Source organism: Malus domestica, chromosome 02, assembly GCF_042453785.1.
Source record: "Malus domestica chromosome 02, GDT2T_hap1".
In the NCBI taxonomy this organism is placed as follows: domain Eukaryota; kingdom Viridiplantae; phylum Streptophyta; class Magnoliopsida; order Rosales; family Rosaceae; genus Malus; species Malus domestica.
The window spans coordinates 15,318,570-15,343,695 of record NC_091662.1 but is presented as its reverse complement, the minus strand read 5'-3'; the positions used below and the strand labels follow the sequence as shown (position 1 = coordinate 15,343,695).

Below are 25,126 nucleotides of genomic sequence, written 5' to 3'. Positions count from 1 at the left end.
ATATATAACTGGAAAGAAAATTTTATTACGTGATGAGAGCTGTAATCTCTCCCCAAGAATAACCTATATTATTGTAAGTTGTAACTATGTTAATAAATGTGGTTGGTTTACTACCCTTGGTAACGTTGAATTGTGAAAAAGTAAAACCTTTTCACCCTGGTACCCTCCATCCGTATGTACTTGGCTACCAGTCAAAATTGTACCAGAACTTCTCAATATGTTTGTGAAGGGACGTCGGTAGATATTTGAATCAATGTTCATAGTGAATTTAGTGCCTATTTATATTTCAGAGTTCAGCTCAACGTGTCGACTTTTCACATTAGTACGAATGAATGAGAATCGTTACTCAAAATGAATTGTGTGCTTTATATTTTAGATGTGTCATGGTTTCATATTAGTATGTATGAGAAATTGAGAATCGTTACTCACAATAAATTTCGTACATTATGTTTCAAAGTATGACACAATAAATGGAGTTTTCATCTTAGTACGTATGAGATTATCGTTACTCAAAATAAATTTCGTAGTTTATTAGAATTTAGCTTAAAAAGTCGAGTTTTTATGTTAGTACGTGTGAGAATCGTTACCCAAAATCCCTACCATATATCTCAGTCCGGCTCAATGCAAGATAGAATGTAGAGTGAGATGTGCAAAAGTTTATGTACCATATTGACACCTGTCATTTGGGAGATTTAGGTTCAGCGATGAGCCAACATGGGATCATTAGTTGTCCTTGATCTCAACAACTTAAAAAACCCCATGTATATATGTTTGTATCTTATATAGGACTTCTATAAACAGTTAACACAAACTAAATTACAACTTCCTCCTCCTACTTTCTTCTATCGTATTTGTCTTCCATTTCTTTATCCTTTTATAAAATTCTTTAGTTGAACAAATCAAATTGGACCAAAGCATTGACAATTTTTAACATTACTTTACAGTATTCTGCATCCATCATCTCTAAGTCTTTACAAATAATAATAGTTGTCGACATATATTAACAATAATTGACATATGCCTACTAAATGCTATATGAAATAGCTCAATAAAAAAAAATTTGATTGATATTATGTTCCTATTATTTGAAAATCATGATAACGCCACTATTTAGGTTGCTAGCCTATTTTACTCGAGCGTTAAACTGGCAGCAGCAGTTTAATAATCCAAAAACCTAATTAAAATAAGAACAAATGGTTTTGTAGTCAATCTAAAAGGAGAAAAGCTTCTGCAACTCCCAAACTCCACCTACATGTCATGTAGCAAAAGATGCTATTCACTTCACCTCCATAATTTTTTGTTTCTCTTTTTTTTCTTCTAAGATTTTTTTTTCTTAAATGTTGAGCTTGGCAGAGAGATGAGGCAATCTCCAAACGGTGAAGGCATTTAAATCAATTTCCAGAAAAGCACTTAAATTTTATATATCTGCAGCTGCAGAATCTGATCATCAGCTGTTGCGAAAAACAGAGAGCATATTGGTACCAACCTTGTGAGCTGTTCATCCCTACACCTACTTTTCCCCATAATATTTAACAATTCCTCCCTCTCACAGGCCTCACTTTTCCCATGAATCTCACTCCTCTCTCTCTCTCTCTCTCTCTCTCTCTCTCTCTCTAGTGTGTTTTTCTAGATAGAGAAATGTGGGATTCCAGTGCAAAAACATCATGAGCTCCCAAAGCCTCCATTTTTTCATATGCTTTCTTCTTCTCCTCTCGGTCCAATCTTTTGGTCTCGACAGAGATGGACTTCTGTTACTTTCTTTCAAGTTCTCTATCCTCCGTGACCCTCAGTCCGTTCTTGCCACCTGGAATTCGTGCGACGAGACGCCATGTTCATGGAGAGGCGTCGTTTGCGCGCCGCAGCCGACGAACTCGTCGGAAAACTACCAACGAGTGGTAAGTTTAAATCTTCCCAACTCTCAGCTTCTGGGTTCGATCCCTGCCAAACTTGGCATGATCGAACACCTTCAAAGTCTCGATCTTTCCAACAATTCCCTCAACGGTTCGCTCCCACAGTCGCTCTTCAACGCCACGGAGCTTCGGGTTCTTGATTTGTCGTACAATTTGATCTCCGGGGAGCTGCCGGACACGGTGTCGCAGCTGACCAACCTCCAGAGTCTCAACCTCTCCGACAATGCCTTGGCGGGAAAATTGCCCACCAATCTATCTTCTCTGCACTCTCTAACGAGCATTTCTTTGAAGGATAATTACTTCTCAGGCGGTCTTCCGAGCGGGTTCGAATCCGTTCAGGTTTTGGATCTGTCTTCGAATCTGATCAACGGCTCTCTGCCGTCTGATTTTGGCGGCAACAGTCTGAGTTACTTCAACGTCTCCCACAACGGACTTTCCGGGAAAATCCCGCCTGAATTTTCCGAGAAAATTCCAGGTAACGCCAAAACCGACCTATCTTTCAACAATCTTACCGGCGAAGTCCCGGAAACTCAGGTGTTCTTGAACCAAGAAACTGGGTCTTTTACCGGCAATCCTGATCTGTGTGGCCCACCTACTAAGAACCCATGTCCGATTCCTTCTTCTCCTTCCTCTTCACCCAATGATTCGTCTCCGAATTCTCCTCCGGCATTTGCTGCAATTCCCAGGAACCCAGAAGCCAGTTCGCCGAGATCGAAAAATGGGCATTCGCAACAAAGCCAGACCGGGCTGAGACCAGCCGCCATTGTCGGAATAGTCGCCGGTGACATAGCGGGAATCGGAATCCTCGCTCTCGTTTTCCTGTACATATACAGATTGAAGAAGAAGAAGAGCACCAAGGCCGAGATCACAGCAACGCTCAAGAAAGATGCTAATACAAATTCAACGCCGGTAGTCAACGACTGGTCGTCTTCCTCGTCGGAATCGAAAGGGTTCACCAGATGGTCGTGCCTGAGAAAGAGAGGCGAAGACGAAGACAGCTCCGACACGACAGCCTCCGACTCCGAAGAACATCAGACAGAGCAGAATCCGCAAAAGGGTAACGAAAGCAAACGGCAGCAAGAGCAGGAACAGAGCAAAGGCGGGACCTTGGTGACCGTCGACGGCGCAAAGGAGCTAGAACTCGAGACGCTACTCAAAGCTTCGGCGTACATTCTGGGCGCCACCGGTTCGAGCATAATGTACAAGGCGGTGCTCGAAGACGGAAGCTCGTTGGCGGTTCGGAGGATCGGGGAGCAGAGTGTGGACCGGTTCAAGGATTTCGAGAACCAAATCAAGCTTGTGGCCAAACTGGTCCACCCGAACCTGGTTCGAATTCGTGGGTTCTATTGGGGAGTCGACGAGAAGCTCATCATCTATGATTTCGTTCCAAATGGCAGCCTCGCAAACGCACGTTACAGTGAGTTCTCTCTGTTTTCCTCTGTTTCCCTCTGTTTTTCCTCTGGGTTTTGTGCATGGGCATGTTAGTGAAATAGTATCGGGTTTCGCTAACGTGCACTGAAAACCAACCACCACGGTGTAACAATCACACTAAAAATTTTCTCCTCCGACGGTGAGGTAGGTATAACTGAATATTTGATTTTTGATGCATTCAAGTCTTCCGATAGTGATGCTTCCACACAATAATTTAAGGATGAGATATCTACGCAACTTATTTTACTTCTCACACATCTTTTTAATTTTCGACCTTCGGATCGAATGAATTGAAGAAAATCAACTGACATAAATTATCAAGGGATGTGTCAGAAGTAAAATATGGTATGTGAATAGCACACCCCTAATTTAACTCACATGATAATAACAGCCAATGGTTTTTGCTTCTTTAGTACCGATAAATGTTATTTCTCGTACTAACATTATAAAATATTATACTATAAATATGAGCTGACAGATAATTATGTAGAGTCTTACTGTCTTACTTTTGAAAGAATCCCCCTTATTATCTAATAAATGACTTTGTGAATAAGATTTTTTTTTCCAAATTTGGTACTATATATCATGATTGAAATTTGATACTAATTATGTGTCCTAAAAATTTCAGGGAAGGTGGGTTCGTCGCCTTGTCATCTACCGTGGGAAGCGAGGCTCAAGATAGCGAAGGGGGTTGCCCGTGGGCTTGCGTACCTCCACGAAAAGAAGCACGTCCACGGGAATCTCAAGCCGACCAACATTCTCTTGGACACAGACATGGAGCCCCGAATTGGTGATTTTGGACTTGAGAGACTTTTGTCCGGCGACACAAGTTACAAAATCGGAAGCTCGATAAGAAATTTCGGAAGCAAGAGATCAACCGCTTCACGGGATAGCTTTCAGGATTTTGCACTTGGGCCTAGTCCAGGCCCAAGTCCAAGCCCTAGCTCTATGGGTACATCGCCTTATCATTGCCCCGAATCGCTTCGGAGCCTGAAGCCGAACCCAAAGTGGGATGTGTACTCATTTGGGGTGATATTGCTTGAGCTACTAACCGGGAAAGTTGTGGTTATGGATGAGGCAGTGCAGGGTCTTGGGCTTGGAGTGGATGATAGTGGCAGGGCTTTCCGGATGGCAGATATGGCAATCAGAGGTGAATTGGAGGGCAAAGAGGAGGCCTTGTTGTCCTGCTTCAAGTTAGGGTACAATTGTGCGTCACCTGTCCCACAAAAGAGACCACCAATGAAAGAAGCCCTACAAGTCCTTGAGAAATTCCCATCTTCTGCTTCATCATCATATTATTATGCCCTCTAATGACATGTTTTGTACCCTTAAATTGTAGAGAGAGAGAGAGAGAGATGTATGTATGATTTATTTTATTCTCAAGTCTTTTGTAGTTGGTCCATCCATCCAATTTTTTTCAGTATGAATCCATCTGTTTTTGGGATTATTAGTCCTTGTAGTGGGTTAAGTGTTGACCAACTAATATTTAATCTTTGTTAGGCTCTTATCTCGGACTAGATTAGCTTTTGGAACTAAGCTGAACTGATTTGACTTAAACTGAGCAAAAATAAAGCGTTTTGTGCAATGCCAGAGTAGTTACTTACTAAATATTCAAAAACGTTTTTACCATTTTTTTAATTCACACTTTTACTTTCAAAACTAAAAAACAAAATAAACCCTTACATCACCTCCGTTTCTCTCTCTCTTTCAAAAATTATCATTTTCTTCTGGGAAATTTTGTTTAACCTAGATGAAAATTTGACAATTTGTTAGCTGATCATCGTCCTTAATTTTAATATGCGCAGTGATTCTTCACCCCCTCCCGTCGACCGATTTACTCAACAGAAATGGACAGATTTGTGAAGCTCTTAAGGCAGAGCTTCAACAAGAACTTTGAGTTTTCAATCGGAGTTTCTTGACAACGTCAAATGACGAAAGGGGCTGAGGCTGACGAATCTTGACTGATTTTTTTTGTGGGAATTTCTTGACGGTTTTGACAAAAACATTTTGATCGGAATTTTTGGTGCGCATCGTCTGTCAGGGGTGGAGCGTGAATTGACAGCGTTGATCTGAAGATACGATGAAGTGGCAGACGAGGGAAGAAGAAAGAATCTGTAGTCAAGCTAATCCCCCACTTCTACCCAGGATTGTGTAAGACCAGTTAATGACGTCTGAAGGCCATGCGAGTCCCTCTTAAGCCCTGGTATCGTCAAACATGAGACAATAGTAGTATCTAAGCTAGTCTTAGTTTTTTTAATACATCGATATTTTTATAAATGAAGAGTTCAGCAAAGTTTCATAATGGTCAGCTTAATTTGATATCAAATTCGTCGTCCACAAGATTAGAACCTCAGACCTTTCATTTTCAAATGAAGAAAAATATCACCAAACTGTATTAAAGAGTGGCAAGCCAGTCTTACTGAAAAGAGGTAAAACAAATGTAGCTGAATCATGCACATTAAAGTTATTGAAGTTCTTGGGTCATTAATTAGGTATGTTGCTTTGTCAAATAATTAGGTATGTTGTTGAAATACCATTAAACATACCCAGAATCGTGCATGACTTTATTTTTGGACCTCAAAATAATTGGAGGTAGAGGAACATAACCTTAAATGCCAATTGACTAAAGATTTTTATAATTTATATGCCAATTTGTCGGTGATGCAGATGTTGGTCATTTTATGTCAAAGATTTGAGCTATGATGGTGACTTTAATGTTGATAAATACTTTTGTGTCATCGATTATCTTACAAACACAATCAATTGTTAATTTTGTGAGATTGTGATTTTGTAGAGTGGAGTAAGATGCATCAAAATACGAACACTTTAGAAATTCAGTCACAGACTTAATAGCTCTTATTCACAAATAGACCAGCGTTGCCACTATCATCTTGTATTCCTCATGGGTAGCCGAAGTTTGCAGACTTCGTTGAGATTGACAATTCTTGTTTTGCAAGGAACAAAAAACTAATCCGATTGGGAATCAGATAAGTTTCTATATTATTGAAGATTCCTACAATCTAGGAATTGGTGTGAGTCCCAAGTAATCACAACCCAAGTTTTCTATATTCTTGAAGATGTCTACAACATATTCCACCTTGTCTTTATACTATTTACAGTTTGATAGACAAGTTTATTCTATCCCTTACATCCCTATTCTTCTCTCTGCATACCGCCACATATCCCCCAGTATCAATATCATCCCCCAATATATGCATGTATCTCGCGTATCAGACTCGTATTAGTATCTGTTACGCTATATGAACCCAGATTAGAGTATTCTTGCTTCATAAGGTAATACAATAAAAGTGATTTTCGCATTCCCTTTTTTTACTTCTTGCAATGCACGACTCTCTTTCTTTTTTTTAGTTATTGGATCGAACAAAAGTTATAAAAAAAAAAAATGAAGAGACGTAATTAAACATATAGAAGTGCATAATATCATAAGAGCAAGTCCACCGGGGACTTTTTAGGCAGGCACCCAGCTCAAAAAATGGACCAATCTGCCTTTTTTTGCTCCACCCCATCCTAATAGGCTAACATCCAGCCCAAGCCAGGCAATAGGCCGGCCCAAAATCGACAGACCCGAGAGCGGGGCCATCTGACGTCAGGCTTGCGTCAGCCTAACGTCAAAGCCCACTAAGTCGCTGCTACTTCCGCTGCTACTATTGATCTTCAACGTTGAGGACGATCGATCCTCTCTGCTTCTCTATTGATCTTGCCAGCCGATTTTCAATTGGGATGTGGTATTTCGGTTTTCTCCGAACAGCGAAAAACTCGAGACGAGCGTAGTGGGATGGGTGAAGCAAGGAAGATGAAGCAAATGGAAAGGGCAAAGCAAGGAAGATGTGGAGATATAGAGACGTCAAGATTTTGTCCCACTACGACTGCAGTTGCGGAGTATAGCTGTGAAATGTGATGAGATTATGGAAGATTAGGGTTTTCTAGGATTAGATGGTGAAAATATTGAAGAAGGGAAGGGTATTTTTGGCCAAAACGCACCACATATTTTAGTTAACCGAAATACGCCACATATTTTATAAAATATTTAATAATATTTTAATACGAATTGATTAGGCTGGATGCCAGCGCATTTTTAGGTGTGGAGATGCATTTGACCAATCATTGTTCATGAGAGTCGATTACTATTCATTTGAGTGGATTAAATGGGATGTGCACCAGTGCATTTTTAGGGGTGGACTTGCTATAAAAGAGTGCAAAAATCAATTCCCTCAATACAAAAGCACTTAAAGTGATTTTAGAACTCAAAATCAATTTCACTTAAAGCATTTTCAATCATTTTAAAATTACATCCAAACAAACCCTAAGTTATCCCACCATTGTGTTTTGCCATCGTTGGACAAAAACAAGAAAAGCAAATAACACAGACGCACTTTCAAGAAGCAGCCTGAATATTGGGCTTAATGCTTGGGCTTCTGTAAAGCGGTTTAAAAGCCCACAGCTATCCAACTTTCCAGACAAACGGTTCGATCCGAAAGCCACTTTTGAATTTAAATTGAGAAGATCCCGCTCCCCCAGACTCCTCCCATTTTTAAATTCCCCTCTCTCACTCTCGACTTAGAGACCTTACCAGAATCTCCCATGGCGACGAATATTGGTATGATGGACGGTGCTTACTTCGTAGGTAGGACAGAGATCTTGGCCTGGATCAACTCCACTCTCCATCTCAATCTCAGCAAAGTCGAAGAGGTATTTTCTCCAAACCCTAACCCTAACATTTTACCCTTCGAATTACTCTTTTGGCTCATCGATTTTCTCCGATTTTTGTTTTGCAGGCGTGTTCCGGTGCCGTTCACTGCCAGCTCATGGATGCCGTTCATAATGGTATTGTGCCGATGCACAAGGTAAATTTTGATGCCAAGAGTGAGTACGAGATGATTCAGAACTACAAGGTCCTTCAGGACGTTTTCAACAAACTCAAAATAACCAAGGTTCAATCTTCTTCGCTTTCTTTCTTGTAGTTTAAATCTAACCGGAGTAGATTTGATCTTCATTTTTTTCTTCAATTTCTGCGATGTGTTAACCCTTTTTGTTTTCTCTGTGTGTGTGTGTGTGTGTGTTTGGGGTTTTTTTTAGTACATTGAGGTGAGCAAGCTCGTGAAAGGAAGGCCGCTTGATAATTTGGAGTTTATGCAGTGGATGAAACGATACTGCGATTCTGTCAATGGAGGCTGTATGAGCAAGTAAGTTCGACGCCTAAATGCATTTGTTTTCTTGAAATTCCCTTTCATATCGATTTAGGGGTTTAATGATATCACTCTAATATGTTGTCTGGGTTTGCATTTTGTTGTAAATTGAACTCTTGAGTGTTTGTAAATCTGTTAGGCATGCTGAATATGTTTACACATTAATTTGGGCTTCATCCATCTTTGAATTTAAAACTCGTATTCTTGTGAATTTTCATTTTGATTCTGCCTTTGTAGGAATCAAATTTAATTTCGACATTTTATAGTTATGCTCTCTCATTTGCATTCTGTTTGGTAGCACCTTTCTGCTAGGTTAGTACATTGGAGAGTTATTGGCTCCATCATGCTCTGCAAATTCGTAACATACGCTTGAATACGATGCTTACGGAACAGAACCGATGAAATATTTAACTCAAGACAGTTTGCTAGTTCCTTGGCCTTTCGGCTATTTCAAAGAAATTAGGGGGAAATTGTGTGTATAGATGATATACCTTTTGTTGTCTCTGTTAGTTACAATGCTCTGGAAAGAAGAGAAGCTTGCAAAGGAGGGAAAGAAGCTTGCAAGGTTGGGAAAGAAGGAAATAAGAGAGGTGCCCAATTGCAATCATCAGCTAAGGGTGCAGCAGCTACCCAAAGATCTCAGTCCACCCACACTGCTCGAAGAAATGATGTAGCACCTTCGGTGAACCCCACAAGTCAATCAGGGAAGACCTCGAGGCCTTCTTCTAGTGGAGGCCCTACTCCCCCTGCATATGATGAACAGGTACTTTCAGTAAGTACAGGAGGGAGAATTCAGTCAACAAATTTTAGATGGTCTAATGCTAATTTGAATGCAGATCACGGAGTTGAAGCTGTCGGTGGATAGCCTTGAGAAGGAGCGGGATTTCTACTTTGCAAAGCTCAGGGATATTGAGATACTTTGCCAGAGTCCTGAGATTGAGCACCTAACTGTACTGTACTGTCACTCTTCGGTTTTGGTTTTCTTTGGTGTCAGAATTACTTGAAACTTTTCTTTGTGACCACTACAAATAGGCAAAGTGCAAGCTGATGGTCTTTATTCTTCATACAGGTTGTTGCTGCTGTACAGAAAATTCTATATGCAACTGAAGATAATGCATCGGTGGTGGCAGAAGCTCAAGCCATGCTGTCTGGCCCCACAAAGGAAGCGGAGCCTTTGAGTCCAATCGCTGAAGCTTCAGACGAGAAGGCAAGTTCAGAGACACAAAAGAGGAAAACTTATCTGAATCTCGACGTTGACGCTGCTGCCATGACGACATTATCTCCAAAACAAAGGATCTCCGACGCTTCTGATGTCCATTGTAGTGGGTCACCCCTTATGACTTACTGATTTCCTCAGTTCCATCTCTGCATAAAACAGTCATCCATTAAACTTCTTAGTCTTACCTTTCTATTTTCGGTTCCGTTTGATATATTTGTCGAAATGTAGTTCAACAAAGTAATTGGTATGGGACATGGGATTTTATGCCTTGTTGGATTGAGAGCAGTCTCATGCTTTTTCTGTTGTAAGGTAGAAGCAGGTACAATATGAATGAAAATATTTTAATTTCTGCTACAGGATTTATGCCCTTTATGTGTGTTTTTGTTCCTTATTAAAAGAAAAATATGTTTCGGATGTTCGCACAAGCACCACCTAGACTATTATGAATGTGCGTAAATATAACGTTCACAAACTTTTGCAAATTTTCCATCCAAACTCTACAATTGAACAAAATTATTAAGGGTAAATTACAAAAAACTACCTCAACTATTAGGTCGTTAACAGTTTCATACCTCATCTTTAAAAAGTTTCAATGTCATACCTTTACTTACGAATTTGTTGCAATGTGCTACCTCCATTACATTGGTTGCCAATTGGTCCGTTATATGATGACGTGGCGTATGCCACGTCCCATCATCTCCACATATGAACTTCCACGTTGGCATCTGATACAGGTAAATCATCTAAAAGGATGACACGTGTATATCACAAAAAATTTAAAATAAAAAAAAAATTTAATCAAATATTTTAAAAAAACTTCCCTCGTGAATCCTGCAATTCGAATTGAAGCGTAAAGCCCCAACCCGTGTGATTCCCTTCCATTTCTTTCGTTCCAATTCCTAAATCAAAGAACCCTAACCCTAATTTCATATCACTCGCCCTAAATTGCCGTCCAAATCGTGATCAATAGTTCATTGAGCGAAAACCCTAAGTTCGTGTTGTCGTCGCCTACCTTCCTTTTGTTCGTTTTTGTTGAAAACCCTAAGTTCTTCTGGTTTTCGAAAGACTTGACAGTATTTCGAAGGATTCGAAATGGGGTGGAATGTGCGCGATGATCCCGAGCAAACAACGCCTACCTACTGTAAGTACAAATTTCAGTTCGTTTTGTGCTTTGTTACATCCCTTTTTTATTCCCGTTTTTCTAGGTTAGTTGATTTGAAAATCTTTATTGGCGATTTGTGGGTTTTATTGATTATTTAATCGAAATGCTTACGAATATGTTATAGAATGGGGGTCATGTGGGTCATTTGTTTATTGTTGTCGAGAAAAAGGTTGTTTGGGTGCTGGTGGTCCAAGGGTCTGGTGGGTGCTTTGTATTGTTGTCGAGGCCTCGGGGAAAAGGTAGTTTGGGTGGTGGTGGTCCTGGGGGTCCTTTGTATAATTGTTTAACAAAAGTTGAAATTTGGGTGCTTTCTTTTGTTTTCTTTATTCAAATGTTTGATAATGGAAGGTCCTTTAGGTATCTTGTTTGTTGGAGATGGGTGGGTTGTTTTCAAATTTATTCAAAATGCTTACTAATTTGTTGGATAATGGGGTCATTTTGGGTCCTCTTGTGCTTTTATCTGTGATGTGCTTTGTGCTTTGCTTTGTTGTTGGTTGTTGAATTTCAATTGTTTACATTTGGGGTGTGTGTAGTCCTAAGGTTTGTTGCCCACACTAACTAGGGTCATTTTGGTGTTTTTTTGTTGGTGAAGAAGATGTAGTGTTTTCAGTGTTTAGGGCTTAGGGTTTACAGCTTGGGGGTTAGGGCTTAGGGGTTACGGGTGAGACCTTAGAGGATAAAAGTTTAGGGTTTAGGCCGTAGAGGTTAGGGGTTAGGCCTTAGGGCTTAGGAGTTACGGGTTAGGCCTTAGGGGTTACGGGTTACGGGTTAGGCGTTAGGCCTTCAGGCTTAGGGGTTACGGGTTGGGCCTTAGGGCTTAGGGGTTACGAGTTAGGCCTTAGGGCTTAGGGCTCGGGGGTTAAGGCTTTGATAGAAGCATATTTATGCGACTTTGATAGCTTGTTTCTTTGCATTTAGTGAGTTAGTTTATGTTTATTATAGTGATTTAAGCTATTTTCGTGTGTTTATAGGTTCAATTGGCAAAGGTGACAAGAAAGAGCAATTTGGAGCATTTTGAAGCAGTTTTGGACATGGAATGGATTGCATACGTATGAAGCATAATGGATGGACGTTTTTGAAGTTTAAAAAGGCTAGGAATGTGCTACAAATCTGAAGAAATTAAATCAAGACTTGGAAGATAATGAATCAGCTAAAAAAGAAGGAACATTATCTTAACTAACCTTATCTTATCCAACATTATCTAAACTAACTTTATCTTATTTTATCCTATCCTAATCTTATCCTACCTTATTTCCAGCTGCAAGGGGGATTCCTTTTCATATTAAACCACTTGTTATCTGGTTCTAGAAGCCCTAAGATTGTGCCGAACCACCCTATCCCTTTCCCCCTAGGAATCTGCCACACCTAGTCCTTCTCCTCTACAACTTTGTGTCGTGCCCTAGCCCTATAAATACACACCTTTGCTACAGTATTTAAAGAGAGCTTTAGAGAGAAATTCAGAGATAAAAAAAATATAAAAAGTGTCGTAGCTTTGCAAGGAAGGAAGGAGATAGAGTTTTGTGCAGTGACCTGCCATCCAAGGCCATTGGAGTGCTGGAGCATTTCTAGGTTCTTTCTATCCTTAGTTTTAGTTTAATGTTTAAATTAGATTGGTTTCGTTTAATTGCAAACATGTGGAACTAATTTTGTTTTAGTTAGAGGTGAATTCGAAGCCATGATCATATGTTTTATATGAATTGATTACATCCAGTTATTGTTTTGTAAAACCGTGAATGCAATTTTCTTATCTGTTTTATTAAGAACTTATTCTTGTATGTTGATTAAGGATGCATACTTAGTTTGCATGTAGGGATTTGATGCTAAAATATAAGGGAATTTCACATAATCATTATGAACTTATATTTACAAGTAATAAAAGTCACTAGTCATGATTGTATTAAGTAAATTCCTGATAGGAGTATCGTGCAGTTCATAGTTATGAATGTCTTGTCAATGCTTATGATTTTCACATAACTTAATGATCTTTGATATGTATCTCTATCATTCAATTCATATATGGAACTTGATAAGAATAATTTGGTTGCGTCGCTGAGTCCAATTCAATGAACTTAGGAAAATCTGAGAGTTAATTTGTGCAGTTTACGATTAATTTAGGGCATTGTCATTCATGGTTTATAGGAATAATAACTGGAAATTGATTTGTATGCATATGGTTCATGTGTGGAGAAGTGTTTGTACCATACTTAGGGCATCCGTATTTAGATCTCATATAAATACTCGGGGGACTTAAATGTAATTATTAATAAAGGAAATGGCAAATATGTAATAAGTGAGGAGCCCTTATTCTATAAAATGACTCCTCACTCTCCTCATTAGGGGAGGCCAACTCTTAGGCCTAAAGCCCCCTCACCCTCTCACATTACAGAGGTTCTCTCCCTCACAATCCTCTCAGAGAAATACAATATCAGTGTGGACGTAGCCCAAACATTGGGGTGAACCACGATACATCTTGTGTTATTTACTTTCATGCAGATTCACGATCGGATTTACGTTGTTCCAAGACCTCCAGTTTTGTGCATCAACATTTAGCGCCATATGTGGGAAACGACACAAAAAGCTATGTCGGTTCCCTTTCATTTTTTCATCTCACCACCGTGAAAAATCCACCACCTCCACCGTACTTACACTTTCATGTCATGCATCCATTTTTCTCTTATCTGTTCATATTTTCTGAGTGATCAGACACTAGCCGTGGCTACCAGCTTGTACATTTTCAATTCACTGTTTCTTTTTGTTTCTTTTCTCTGCTACTTAATCATACAAGTCAAGCTCAAGAGCTAGCTCCCTTTGTCTCTATTGATCTATGTCTCTCTAAACATGGCTCTAGCTACCCAGTCCACCACCAACCTCCTCCAAAACCCATTCCCCTCCTCCAAACCCCAACCCAGACCCCAGCTCACCACCGACGTCCCCTGCCCTGCCCGGTGTCGTTCTGGCTTCATCCAATGCTCAGTTGCCGTCGCGTCCACCGAGGTTGCCAAGGCCTCCAAGGAGTACATGGTTAAGTCGGTAAAGGCGAGGCAGATCATCGACAGTAGGAGCAATCCAACCGTTGAGGTTGATCTTATCTCTGACGATCTGTAACGATCGGCCGTGCCTAGTGGTGCCTCCATCAAAATTTACGAGGTGCTAGAGCTTAGAGACGGTGACAAGGCTGTCTATGGTGGGAAATGTGTGCTTACTGCTGTAAAGAACATCAATGAGATTTTGGGACACAAGCTCGTCGGCGTTGATGTCAGAAATCAACCTTCCCATCCTAGCACGGAACCAAGGGTTCATGGTCTCATTTGTAGCAAGCATGACTCATGAAGCACCAGAAAACATACAACGACATCGGGGAAGAGAAGAGGAGGTTCGAGATCTTCAAGGACAACTTGAAGTTCGTCGACGAGCATAATACACTGGACCGTCCGTACAAGGTTGGTCTGAATGTTTTCGTTGACCTGACCAACCATAATTCTCAGTTCCCCTCTTCTCTCAGAGTGCTATCTCCCTCTCGTCCTCACAAGTAAGGCCAGATCTAATAATCTGATTTCAACGACGCATTCGGCTACCTGATCTAGTATTAGCAACCATTTTTGCTTGAGGATCAAGAGATTGCCATGTTGCTGTTTGAAAACGGAGGACTGCGATTGATGTTACTGGAAATATCCAGCATTCTCTCGCTTCTTCTGGAGATGGCACGAGAACAACTAAGCTGGATTACTGGTTGACATATAACTTTGGTTGTTTGTACCATACTATAAAGAGCATACCGGTCTGGGACTGAACTGAGAAAAAGCCCAAAGTCTTAACTTCCGATTCTGTGAGGATTTGGTCAGTCTATGCAACAGCAAGGGAGCGTTGATCTCAAGGTAGGTTTGGCGCCTGACGTATGCAAAGACAGAGACAGAGAGAAAGGCAAAATAGAAAGAAAGAAAAGCACTCTGATGGGGTTTTTTTTTTTTTACAGCTGGAGTACACCAGCTTGTGTTCAAACGGCAAAAAAAAGAAAAATGAGGAGGCATATATACCAAAGCTGCTTATGTCGATACAGATCTTGTCGGCAAGGTTGAAAGAAATATTCCCGATGATGACCCAAGAAACCCAACTGTGATAGCTGATAATGTCGGAGACAATGTTGGAGATATAACTGGTATGGGATCTGATCTTTTTGGATTCTATGCTGAACATTGAATTGCCTGCGCACTTCCTCAACCAATAAGGAAGCGTTGTCTGCCATCTGCCAAAAAGGAAAAGAGAAAGCAAAAGTAAGGAATAAACACCCCACTAGAATGATGTGATTTACCTTTCTTGTTTTTGTATGATGTGATTTATTTTTCTTATCTTTCGAATACATTTGTATAAACCATATCAGAGGGTAATAAAAAAAATGTCAAGCCCAAAATAATGGGCTGGAATGTTATGTGGAAGGCCAAGGCCTATATGCCCAAAAGAGCCAGACCCTATGGCACCAAAATTATCCGGCAATATGCCGCCCTTATTACCAACCAGGTGATCAAAAGTACGCTTAGTACTTCAAATTATACATGAGCATTACTCATGTCAATCATACATAAACATTTATGAGCATTACTCATATCAATCATACATAAACATTCATGAGCATCACTCACGTCAACATTCATGAGCATTATTTATGTCAACATCCATGAGCATCACTCATGTCAATCAATATAAACATTCATGAGCATCACTCATGTCAATCAGCTTCAAAAGCTTCATTTATAGAGCTCTAGCTTCAAAAGCTTCATTTACAGAGCTCTAGTTTCAAAAGCTTCATTTACAAAAGCTCTAGCTTCAAAAGCTTCATTTACAAAAGCTATAGCTTCCAAAGCTTCATTTACAGAGCTCTAGCTTCATAAGCTTCATTTACAGAGCTCTAGCTTCAAAAGCTTCATTTCCAAAAGCTCTAGCTTCAAAAGCTTCATTTACAGAGCTCCAGCTTCAAAGCTTCACTTGCAAAGCTTCACCTACAAAGCTTCAGTGCAGGGTATACAAATACCACCTCCGAACAACCGCCACTTCGGCGCATACATGGATTCAATTTGAAGTCTCCAGCCAACAGACTCTATTGACTGAAGACTTGGGGGACTACATTATACACTATATATTGGGCCTCAAATGGGCCTCATGAAAAATACTTGGGGGACTTAGCCCATTATTTATGTATTGATGAGCGAGCCCTTATTCTATAAAAGGGACTCCCTCACTTTCATTAAAGTGCACCCATTATTCATGTATTGAGGAGCGAGCCCTAATTCTATAAAATGGACTCCCTTACCTTCATTAGAGAGCATCGCCGCCTACTGAGCAACCGCCTCGCCGCGAGCATCAACTCTAGCCCATCATTTATGTACTGAGAAGCGAGCCCTTATTCTATAAAAGGGACTCCCTCACCTTCAAAGCCACAAGCCGAGCCAACCAAGGCAACATAAGCCACAAGCCGAGCAGCCTCGCAACATGTGCTATTTCTAGTTGAGCATCATTTCAGATTGAGCACCGCCTCATATAGAGTATCAGTCCAAGACGACATCTAGTTACTTCGGCCCACACATAAACTGAATTTCAAGTCTCCAGCCAAAAGACTCTCTTGACTGAAGACTTGGGGGACTACTGTTTGTACCATACTTAGGGCCTCCGTATTTAGATCTCGTATAAATACTTGAAGGACTTAAATGTAATTATGTAATAAAGAAATGGGCAAATATGTAATAAGTGAGGAGCCCTTATTCTATAAAAAGACTCCTCACTCTCTTCATTAAGGGAGGCCAACTCTTAGGCCTGAAGCCCCCTCACCCTCTCACATCCTCTCTCACATTACAGAGGTTCTCTCCCTCACAATCCTCTAAGAGAAATACAATATCAGTGTGGACGTAACCCAAACATTGGGGTGAACCATGATACATCTTGTGTTATTTACTTTCGTGTAGATTCACGATCAGATTTACGTTGTTCCAAGACCTCCGGTTTTGTGCATCAACAGGAAGAATCCTCTAGCTTGTTTTTCACCCCCTTCATTCACCCTAATTTTGTATCAATTAGTTTGTTTTCTGCAAGTTGCTTAGTTTTAGTTTCAAATTTCGTTCAAACCTGTTCCCTATTAGTATTTTAAGTTAAGTTAAGTTTAGAATTCATCCAAATCACCCTTTAATTCCTATTTTGAGTCAATTTGTTTGTTTTGTGCTATTTAGAGTCAGTCTGGTCAGTTTTAAGTCACTAGAGTCTAGTTTTGTATTTTTGAGTTAAATTTGTGTAGATTAACATCCCTTCTAATCCCTGGCCTAGAACGATCCCTACTTGCTCATACTACAACTGTCTAAAAAGGGTTTAATTTGTGTATTTAGCAAAATTGCTAATCTTCCCCTTAGTTTCTGTTCATGTTTCTTTTGTGTTTCTGATTTTGTTTTGTTTTGTTTTCTTTGTTTTAGGTACTAGTTTATGACTCGAAGTTCTCAACTTGTTCGTGAGCATATATTAGAGTTTGACGACGATTTTGAACGAACTTTGAGAAGGAAGAGGAAGCAGCCAGAATTCAATCCACCTAGTTCTAGTTCCGAATCTGAAATTGAAGCTGAAATTGAGACAGATTAGAAAAGGGAACAAGACATGGTTGTGGACAATCAAACAATCAAGGAACTTTCAGCCTTGGGTTTGGACAATGCCGTTCATCTTTGCATTCAATACCCTACAGTAGCTCAAGGCAAGACCGATGAGTTTGAATTGAAGTCTAGTTTGCTGCATCACATTCCCAAATACCATGGGCTGTCCATGGAAGATCTGAACAAGCATTTGAAGGAATTTGAAGTAGTGTGCTCGAGCATGACACCAATCAAAGTGGATGGCAATATTCTGAAGATGAAAGCCTTTCCATTCTCTCTTATGGACAAGGCTAAAGATTGGCTCTATGAACTAGCACTTGGAACTGTTACTTCTTGGGAAACCATGAAGAAAGTATTCTTAGAGAAATTCTTCCCAACTTTAAGAGTCGTTCTTTTGAGGAAGAAAATTAATGGAATTCAATAAGGCCCGGAAGAATCATTTCCAGCGTACTATGAGCGTTTTAAGACGTTAGTTGCATCTTGCCCACAACATCAAATGAAGGAAGAGCTTTTAATTGAATATTTCTACGAAGGACTACTTCCAATTGAGAGACAAATGCTAGATGCCTCGGCAGATGGTGCTTTGGTTGAAAAAACACCAGTTGTTGCAATGATCTTAATAGTTAACTGAGCCTTAAATGCACAGCAATACGAAGGAGTTGGACAAAGAGACCCCCCACGACAGCATCAAGCTTATGAGGTAAGTGCTATTTCCGAACTTCAGTCTCAAATGGCTAATCTTTTTGTTCTTATCACAGGTTGTTGAAGGATCCAAAGGGTAAGGAACAAGTGCTTGTGGCATGTGCTCTATGCCAGGACATCTCAATGATCAATGTTCTCAGTTGATAGAGAATGGGGGATGGGAAAGTGCCAATGCCATAGGTTATCAAGGCCAAAATCAACCAAGGAATGACTCATTCTCCAACACCTACAATCCGAGCTGGATGGATCATCCAAATATGAAGTGGAGGGAACCTCAAACTCAACAACAAGGCGGATATAGACAGCCACCTCTAGGGCTCTTTCCAAGGCCATTCGCACCACCACAACCTCATCCATAATCTGCCCACCAAATTTAGGTTCATTAATGGATAACGATAAAATTCTTCAAGTACTAACTTCATTAACACAGGGCCTACAAAATCAAGCCAAGGAGATGGGCAAATTAAAAAATCAAATGGGGCAAATGGCGGAATTCATGGGACAGTTTAGAGAACAAGGCAAACTTCCTAGTTTAACCATTGTCAATCCAAAATGAGGTTTTGAAACAGCTAAAGCTATCACCCTGAGAAGTGGCAAAGAGGTTGGAACCAACCCACAAACGTCCAAACAAAGCCAAAAAAAGGACGAAAAGCTGTTGCTCGAGGAAGAAGAGGATGACAAAGCCACATTAAGGAAAAAACAACCTTTACCGCAGCCCCCTAAGAACCCTATGCCATCCAATGCAGGTAAAATTGGTTCAAATTCATACCCTTCTAACCCTATTCCACCAAATATACCCTTTCCTAGCAGGTTTATGCAATCAAAGAAAGAAGAGAGTGAAAAAGACATCTTAGAAACCTTCAAGAAAGTACAAGTCAATATCCCGCTTCTTGATGCTATAAAGCAAGTTCTGAAATATGCTAAGTTTTTGAAAGAGCTTTGTACAACAAGGAAACGGATCTCAAACAAGGAAGTGGTATGGGTAAGTGAGAATGTTTTAGTAGTTTTACAAAGAAAAGTGCCCCCTAAATGCAAGGATCCATGTAGTTTTACAATCCCTTGTATTATTGGCAATACCAAGTTTGAACATGCCATGTTAGATTTAGGTGCTTCTATTAATGTCGTGTCATACTCTATTTATGCATCTATGAACCTAAGAGAGCTTAAAAACGATGGTGTTATAATTCAATTAGCCGATCGTTCTAATGCATATCCGAAAGGAGTTTTGGAAGATATTTTGGTGCAGGTTAACCACTTGATATTTCCAGTAGACTTTGATGTGCTTGAGATGAAGGATTCGGCCCATTCTACACCATTGCCAATCTTACTTGGAAGACTTTTCATGAAAATAGCCCGAACCAAGATCGATGTGTTCAAGGGGACGTTGACAATGGAATTTGATAGCAATATCATTTATTTCAATATTTCCGAAGCTATAAGGTACCCTATTGATGATCATTCGTGTTTTTCTATTGATGTATTTGATGCTTTGGCGCATGATTATCTTGAATCCCTAAATAGGGATGCCCTTGAAACAACCATTGCTCAAGGAATTAAACTCATCACCAATGGAGCCGAGCCTAATCATGAAGAAAGTGGCGAGATGGTGGCTGCCCTTGAGTCATTGCCATAATATGTTCGTAAGCCTCCAATCCCAATTCCAATTCTCGTTTCTATTAACAAGTTGTTACCTTCAGTGATTTAGGCACCCACTCTCAAGCTTAAACCGTTACCGAATCATTTGAAGTATGTCTTCTTAGGAGATAAAGAGACTTTGCCCATCATAGTCTCTTCATCACTCATAGCAGTGGAGGAGGAAAAACTAGTTCGGGTGTTGCAAGAGTACAAAACAGCCATTGGATGGACTTTAGCCGACATCAAGGGAATTAGTCCTACAACATGCATGCATTGCATACTTCTAGAGGAATGGCCTAAACCAATTCAAGAGGCTCAACGCCGACTCAACCCTCCAATAATGGAAGTTGTGAAAAAGGAGATCATCAAGCTTCTTGATTGTGGAGTTATTTATCCAATTTCGGATAGTTGTTGGGTTTCACCAGTTCAAGTCGTTCCAAAGAAATCTGGAGTCACTGTGGTGAAGAATGAAAAGAACGAACTTATGCCCATTCACATCCAAACAGGTTGGAGAGTTTGCATTGATTATAGGAAGCTCAATGCCACCACAAGGAAATATCATTTTCCTATGCCATTCATTGATCAAATGCTTGAAAGGTTAGATGGCCATTCGTTTTATTGCTTTCTTGATGGTTATTCAGGATATAATCAGATTGTTATAGCTCCAGATGGACAAGTAAAAGTATGATCAAGAAAATACTACTTTTACTTGTCCATTTAATACTTTTGCTTATCGTCGAATGCCATTTGGTTTATATAATACACCAGCCAGTTTTTAGAGATGCATGGTAAGTATCTTTTTAGATTATGTTGAGAAGATTATTGAAGTTTTCATGGACGACTTTAGTGTCTTTGGTGACACTTTTGATGATTGTTTAGCTAATCTCACTTTGGTATTGAAACCCTGCATCGAAACTAACCTTATTTTAAATTAGGAAAAATGTCACTTTATGGTAAAACAAGGCATAGTTTTAGGTCATATAGTTTCAGAAAAGGGAATTAAAGTTGATAAATCAAAAATAGACCTTGTATGCCACTTACCCTCTCCCACTTCGGTGAGAGAGGTTCGTTCTTTCCTTGGACATGCAGGATTCTATAGACGTTTTATCAAAGACTTCTCGAAGATTTCAACACCCTTGTGCCAACTCTTACAGAAGGATGTGCCGTTTGTGTTCGATGACGAATGTGAGAAGGTATTCAATCACCTCAAGAAGATGCTCACTTCGGCACGTATCATTGTTCCACCAAATTGGAGCCTTCCTTTTGAGCTTATGTGTGATGCTTCAGACTATGCATTAGGGGCCGTTTTGGGACAAAGAAAGGAAAAGCAGCCGCATGTCATTTACTTTGCTTTTCGGACCTTGAATGACGCTCAATTGAAATACTCCACCAATAAAAAAGAACTCCTTACTGTTGTGTTTACTTTAGATAAGTTTCGTTCTTATTTACTTGGAACTAAAGTCATAATCTATTATGATCATGCAGCTTTGAAATACTTACTCACGAAGAAAGAAGCCAAGCCAAGGCTTATTCGCTAGATGCTTATTCTCCAAGAGTTCGACATCAAAATCTAAGACAAGAAAGGAAGTGAGAATGTAGTGGCTGACCACTTGAGTCGTTTGGTACATAATGAAGAGCCATTACCTATCCCAGAGGCATTCCCAGACGAGCAGCTACTGACCATTAAGGTAAGTGAGCCATGGTATGCTGATATTGTGAATTATATTGTGTCTAAACAAGTTCCAATCACCATAACTAGGCACCAACATGATAAACTTAAGAAAATGGCATGGTTTTATGTATGGGATAACCCTTATTTGTGGAACTATTGCCCTGATCAAATTATTCGTAAATGTGTGCATGATTCTGAGTTTAATTCAATCTTCGTAAATGTGTGCATGACTCTGAGTTTAATTCAATCTTAACTTTCTATCACACTTATGCATGTGGAGGTCACTTTGGTACACAACGCACAACACTTAAGGTTTTAGAATGTGGATTTTATTGGCCTACTATATTTAAGGATGCTAGAATTTTTTACATAACCTGTGATCGTTGTCAAAGAACAGGGAATATAGGTTCAAAATGCCAAATGTCGCAAACCCCAATCTACTCTGTCGAAATTTTTGATGTTTGGGGCTTCGATTTCATGGGTCTTTTTCCTTCATCTCATGGTTTTAGTTATATTTTACTTGCGGTTGATTATGTATCAAAATGGGTGGAAGCAAAAGCCACCAGTACTAATGATTCCAAAGTGGTTGCAGATTTTGTCAAAACTAACATATTTGCCAGATTTGGAATGCCAAGAGTACTTATAAGTGATGGGGGTTCCCATTTTTGCAATCAAACCATAGAGGCGCTGCTTAAGAAGTATAATGTCACACATAGGGTCTCAACACTCTATCATCCTCAAACAAGTGGGCAAGCTGAGGTGTCTAATCGAGAAATCAAGCAGATTTTGGAAAAGACAGTTGGACAAACTCAGAAAGATTGGAGCTTGTGCTTGAATGATGCCTTGTGGGCATATCGTACAACTTACAAAACACCAATTGGGATGTCTCCCTTTTGGCTCATTTATAAGAAACCATGCCATCTTCTAGTTGAGTTGGAACACCAAGCTCATTGGGCAATCAAGACGTTCAATATGGACATAGATGTGGCTGGTCTTCATAGGAAACTTCAATTGAATGAGCTTGAGGAGATTCAAAACAAGGCTTATAAGAACGCTCATATCTACAAAGAGAAAACGAAGGCATTCCATGACAAGATGATTCATAGCAAGACGTTCTCTATAGGGCAGAAAATGTTGCTTTCCAACTCTCGCCTTCGATTGTTTCTAGGTAAGTTACGTTCTAAATGGATTGGTCCTTTTGTTGTTACTAATGTCTTTCCCTATGGTGCAGCCCAAATTCAAAGTTTAAAGATAAGACATGAATTCAAAGTGAATAGACATCGTTTGAAGCCGTACTATGAGTATTTTGAGGAGCATGTCGTGGAGGATGTACCCCTCCATGCCGTTGGCTCTAGTAAAGCTTAAATGGAGGTATCGTCCGACTGGAAGACGTTAAAGCAAGAGCTTTTTGGGAGGCAACCCATGTGTTCGAATAAAGAGACCTTGGACTCTCCGGCTCCTACAACCAGATTTACGTTCTCTAACCTTTCTCTTTATTATTTTTACTTTGACATGCTTGTCTTGTTTGCTAGTCATCTTTTGTTGCTTTCTTGTTTAAGTTTTATTTTGAAACATTGAGGACAATGTTTGGTTTAAGTATGGGGGTAAACAGATTGCTTTTCATGGCTTAGCTTTGAATTACATCACCTGTCACTTCTAATGTTGTTACCCACTGTTTTTAAGTGTCTTATTGTGTTTTAAAGTTAAAATTCGAAATTTTTGAAAAAAAAGATTTGAAAAAAAATCCAAAATTGTGAGAAAAATACCAAAAAGAGTCATTTTTGTTGTTTGTTTGCGTCTTAGGATACCTTCCAACACAATGATGAGGATTTGGTTTTTAATTGCATGACTATTAAAGAAAGTTACAAACATGGGTGGAAGTTTGATATGCTCTTTGGTTAATACTTGGTTGTAGTTGTCATTAATGAATTCACATGTAATCACAAAGAGAAAAAAAAATTAGTTTGATTGCATATAACAAAGACAAGATGAAGTGTTCAGTTACCATCAAAGCCAAAAAGCCTTATTCCTTTGCATATGTTTTGTAGGTTTAAACCCTTTGAGCCTTATTTAGCCTATTTTTCTTTGTTAGCCTGCATTATCCTTACCTAGCCTAGCATAGGAATATCCATACCATTGTTCTTAGAGAATAGTGGAGCATGACTTGTTGGGAATTCCTTTTGATCTACAATTTGCAGAAAAAACAAGTGTGGGGGAAGAATTTGTCTTTGTGAATTGGTGAAGTAGTACTTTTTGTGTTTAAAAAAAACGTGGAAAAAGAAAGAGAAAAGAAAAGTTGTGCAGAAAAAGAAAAAAAAAGGTTGAAAAGAAGTGAGAATGAGCTCACAAGTGTTGGTTGTTGAAGAAGGGGTCCAAAAATGTGAATCTGACCCTAAAGTTGTATGAATCTCCCCTTTGTGTTTAAAGTTAGATGTTGCAATCAAAAGTTGAATTCTAAGTGTTGATTTCATTACTTTGCTTACTATCACTTTAAGAACCTTTATTTATCTTTAACCTTTCTTTGTTAGCCATTACAACCCTAGACTTTTATCTTGGTTATTATGTGTTTGAATATGTGGAGTTTGAAATTGGTACGAGCATATGGAATCCCTAGTTCTCGCTTCTAAGTAATGTCATTCCGTTCATGAGATCATATACATGTTATATTAATAATTCCAGAAAGTGTCTTCTTTGTTATAACATATGTAAGTGCTAGTCTACATGTTTACATCAATCTTCTCACATATACTTAGTATAGGTAGTATAGTCAGAAAATCTGTGTGAAAATAGAGAGTATATCCGGTGAGGAATTGAGTAAATTCTCTAAGGCATGTTACTACATTCAAAATGTTGTTTTAATTGATTAAATGCGATCTAGTGAGTGGTTGCGATTAAGTATAAGCTCGAGGGTAAGGATAGCTAAAATCTATGGGAGTAGTGATTTTTAACATGTCATGTTTAATTGGAAATCCCTAAGGCAATTGTTGGAAGGTTTAGGTTGTGTTTTGCTTTCTTTGTTTTGCTCGGGGACTAGCAAAAGCTAATGTGGGGGAATTTGATAGGAGCATATTTATGCGACTTTGTTAGCTTGTTTCTTTGCATTTAGTGAGTTAGTTTCTATTTATTATAGTGATTTAAGCTATTTTCGTGTGTTTGTAGGTCCAATTGGCAAAGGTGACAAGAAAGAGCAATTTGGAGCATTTTGGAGCAGTTTTGGACTTGGAATAGATAACATACGTATGGAGCATAATGGATGGATGTTTTTGAAGTTTAAATAGGCTAGGAATGTGCTACAAATCTGGAGAACTTAAATCAAGATTTGGAAGATAAGGAATCAGCTAAAAAGAATGAACATTATCTTAACCAACCTTATCTTATCTAACATTATCCAAACTAACCTTATCTTATCTTATCCTATCCTAATATTATCGTACCTTATTTCCAGCTGCAAGGGGCTTCCTTTACATATTAAACCACCTTTTATCTGGTTCTAGAAGCCCTAAAATTGTGCTGAACTACCCTATCCATTTCCCCCTAGGAATCTGCCGCACCTAGTCCTTCTCCT

General features: G+C 39.4%; 3 protein-coding genes across 3 annotated transcripts; all 3 read left to right on the top strand.

Annotated features, from left to right (window-relative positions):
* The first annotated feature begins 1,141 nt into the window (after positions 1 to 1,141).
* Positions 1,142 to 4,788, top strand: LOC114820840 (probable LRR receptor-like serine/threonine-protein kinase At4g37250). Its single transcript, XM_029092088.2, has 2 exons — positions 1,142 to 3,327; positions 3,970 to 4,788. The coding sequence occupies exons 1-2, from the start codon at positions 1,665 to 1,667 to the stop codon at positions 4,650 to 4,652; spliced, it is 2,346 nt and encodes a 781-aa protein (XP_028947921.1). The 5' UTR covers positions 1,142 to 1,664; the 3' UTR covers positions 4,653 to 4,788.
* Positions 4,789 to 7,821: 3,033 nt separating this feature from the next.
* On the top strand, positions 7,822 to 10,121 carry LOC114820837 (microtubule-associated protein RP/EB family member 1C). Its single transcript, XM_029092083.2, has 6 exons — positions 7,822 to 8,051; positions 8,138 to 8,293; positions 8,439 to 8,545; positions 9,059 to 9,311; positions 9,385 to 9,498; positions 9,618 to 10,121. Exons 1-6 carry the CDS (start codon positions 7,944 to 7,946, stop codon positions 9,894 to 9,896), a joined length of 1,017 nt encoding a protein of 338 aa, XP_028947916.1. The 5' UTR covers positions 7,822 to 7,943; the 3' UTR covers positions 9,897 to 10,121.
* A 7,438-nt stretch (positions 10,122 to 17,559) lies between these two features.
* Positions 17,560 to 20,577, top strand: LOC139191267 (uncharacterized). Its single transcript, XM_070811844.1, has 4 exons — positions 17,560 to 17,904; positions 18,199 to 18,310; positions 18,824 to 19,860; positions 19,960 to 20,577. The coding sequence occupies exons 1-4, from the start codon at positions 17,560 to 17,562 to the stop codon at positions 20,575 to 20,577; spliced, it is 2,112 nt and encodes a 703-aa protein (XP_070667945.1).
* The last annotated feature ends 4,549 nt before the right edge of the window (positions 20,578 to 25,126 follow it).